At 53.9% G+C, this 2,859-nt stretch overlaps 1 protein-coding gene across 1 annotated transcript; it reads right to left on the bottom strand.

The window, feature by feature from the left end:
- Positions 1-438: 438 nt before the first annotated feature.
- LOC147881390 (cytochrome P450 710A1-like) lies at positions 439-2,545 on the bottom strand. The gene is made up of 2 exons (XM_087369958.1): positions 2,456-2,545; positions 439-2,224 (listed from the first exon to the last, which is right to left on the bottom strand). Exon 2 carries the CDS (start codon positions 2,153-2,155, stop codon positions 527-529), a length of 1,629 nt encoding a protein of 542 aa, XP_087226084.1. The 5' UTR covers positions 2,156-2,224; positions 2,456-2,545; the 3' UTR covers positions 439-526.
- Between the last annotated feature and the right edge of the window lie 314 nt (positions 2,546-2,859).

Raw genomic sequence — 2,859 nt, 5'->3', positions numbered from 1 at the left:
ATTCACGACAAGGCCACCTAAAACCAAGTGGTTTCAAGCAAGGGAGACAAAAGACATGTGCAAATAAAACAATGAAACTAACTGTAAGTAGGGGCCCAAGAACAATTAGTTTGTTGTCGTGAGAGAATGGGAAGACTTTTATACGTCAAAATGTCTGTGCAACTTGCCAAAGGCCAATGTCCAATGAGGATGAATGTGAATACATGTATTTGAGGGGTGCCAAATGGAGCACACTTTATGATGGACGACTCCAGCCTGTCAAAGGCGAAGATGCCAAATCTTGCTGCGAGTCGTCATTACAAAACAATAATTTCAAGAATCTGCGGTGGCCTTGTCCAGCCAGCGAAACGCAAGCGAATCTGCGGTGGCCTGGTCCAAGAATCTGCGGTGGCCTTGTCCAACCAACCGGCTCGTACTGGCTGGGTGCAGTCTGCCCTGCCCTGTGGACATGAGACCGTGGCGATGAAAATGAAGCTTCTGGGTGACGAAATCCAGCTTAGATTTGGAGAAACTTGGGCGACGGAAGTCAAGCTTCGACGTTCTTCCTCTCGGCCAGCAGGAAGAGGCCATGATCTTTCGGGACGATGGTGGGAGTGTAGTCGATCTGGTCGCAGTCGGGAGTGGGGATCCGGGTGAAGTCAACCATGGTGGAGAAGAGCGCCGTGAAGAGCTTGAGCTGGTTGATGGCGTAGCGCTGGCCGAGGCACTGGTGGGCGCCGGCGCCAAAGAGGAGCCAGTTGCGCTTGAAGAGGAGGTCTTCCTGGCGGAGGGGGGAGAAGCGGTCAGGGTCGAAGGAGAAGGGGTCGGAGAAGCCTTGGAAGGAGGATTCGAAGAGGGAGGGGAAGACGATGGAGCCGGAGGGGATGGTGAAGGAAGGGGAGATGGGGAAGGGGGAGTGGGCGAGGTGAGGGACGAGGGTGGCGGGGGGGCGAAAACGGAGGGTTTCTTTGACGAACATTTCGGTGAAGGGCATGAGGCGAAGGGAGGGAGGAGAGATGGAGAACTGGTAAGGGGATTGTTGAGAGGATTGTTGTTCAGAGCGGAGCTTGACGAGGAGAGAGAACTGTTCAGAACGGAGCTTGGCGAGGCAATCAGGGTGCGAGGCGAGGAACGTGATGCTCCAAACCAGAGAAGAAGTTGACGCATCTTGTGAAGCGAAGAGAAAATCGAACACATGGTGCCCGATTTCCTTGTCGGAAAGCTCTTCCCTCCGCCCATTCCTACCCTTAGAATGCACCCCTCGCGTCCATCCCTCCACGGAATCGCTCCCCGCAGTCCCTTCCTTCTCTGCGGAATGGCTCCCCGACGCCCATTCCCTCCCCTCCCTCACTATCTCCATTGTCCAGAAATCCAACAAGCACCTCGGTTCCACTCCTTCCTCCATCTCCTTCCGGCTCCTCCTCGCGCATTCCCCCAGAATGGCCACCAGCCTCTTCACTGCTTGCGTCGCTTCGTAGAATGCACAGCCAGGAATGTATAGCGGTAGCGCCATCAACCCCTTGTTGAACAGATTGTATTCCTCCTTGAACCTCTCCCTCTCCGCCTTTCCTAGATATGGCCCTGCAAATACATCCTGTGACGCCTCCAAATTCATCTCCCTGCATAGCCCCCTCATCTCCATCGCCACCCCCTCTTTCGCCATCTCCATCCATTTCGCTATATGCTTCCTTATCGTCTCTTCTTGAATCCCCACATACACCCCCAGCGCCTTCTCTGTAAAGAGCGGCGCTAGCTTCCTTCTCAGCGCTTTGTGCTCCTCCCCGAACATGAATATTAGATTGTTCTCCCCGAAGAGTTTCTTCCCGAACGGATGCCCGACCAGATGGAACGCCTCCGGCTTCACGTTCGCAAACACCTTCTGCGACAGCTCCGAGTCCCTCACGAACACCACGAACTTGCCCAGTATCAGGTTGCACGACAGCCCCACGCCTCCGGCTGCCGCCCTCGCCGCTTGATCTTCCCAGAACTTGGTCGGATTGCGGATCATGCTGATCGCTCCCCCGAAGAAGGGGATCACAAACACAGGGCCCGGCAGGTTGCCCTTCTTCCGCCAGTATACCAAATTCTCCACCACCACATACGCCAGTACCACGGTCGCAACGCACTGGCTCCAGTCCAAGCTCTTCCAATCCCAGGTTGCCGGCGCCCACCCCATATTGTTGTCCTCGACACACGACGGAGACAATCAACGCGTCGCTCTTGACCGGCTCTCGTCGTCCTTCGTCTATTCACGATTCAAGATCACTTTGAGCCGACATTTTCTGCCACATTGGCGCGAGAAACATTCCAAAATTCGGAAGCTAGCAGCTTATTGCTCGAACAGTTTTTATTTGTAAGAAACCAACACACACACACAGAGGCACGCGCGCGCGCACACACACACACGCTCACGTTCACGCTCACGGTTCGTCTCTAAAACAGCACAGAGAGAGAGGATCGGGCAAGACGTGCGTACCCTGGCTCGGCAGAAGGCGTCCTTTCTGGGGAGGGAGATCTGTGCTCTGCTACGAGGGGTCAGTGATTGAATCGTGAATGTGCGAGGGCAAAGACAAAAAGAGGCACTATGGGATTGAACGAAAGCGGCAGCAGCGATTTAAAACGAAAAACTTGCGGTAACGTCTGACCTGGAGTTTGCTTCCATTTTTTTACACGAGAGCAATGACACACAAACCCACAACGGTTACTTAACCCAATCTGAGCTTCTAGAAGAAGATCATGAGACCAATTCAGTTGGGCTGCCACAATCAGGGAGTTGAGCATAGCTACTTGGTGAATTACCTCCACATCGTCCCTACCCTCCTTGTAAGAGTAGAGTCCCACGTATGATTAAGCTAGTCGAAAATGCATTAAATGGGTGCA

Source organism: Dipteris shenzhenensis, chromosome 31 (assembly GCF_047967505.1).
Source record: "Dipteris shenzhenensis isolate YYH24624 ecotype China chromosome 31, Dip_SZ_1.0, whole genome shotgun sequence".
In the NCBI taxonomy this organism is placed as follows: Eukaryota; Viridiplantae; Streptophyta; class Polypodiopsida; order Gleicheniales; family Dipteridaceae; genus Dipteris; species Dipteris shenzhenensis.
Note: the sequence above shows the minus strand (reverse complement) of the source record. Positions and strands in the feature narration are given on the sequence as shown.

What these genes read in the sequence shown, in the direction of transcription:
- LOC147881390 (XM_087369958.1), bottom strand. Translation starts at nt 2,155, where the DNA reads ATGGGGTGGGCGCCGGCAACCTGGGATTGGAAGAGCTTGGACTGGAGC.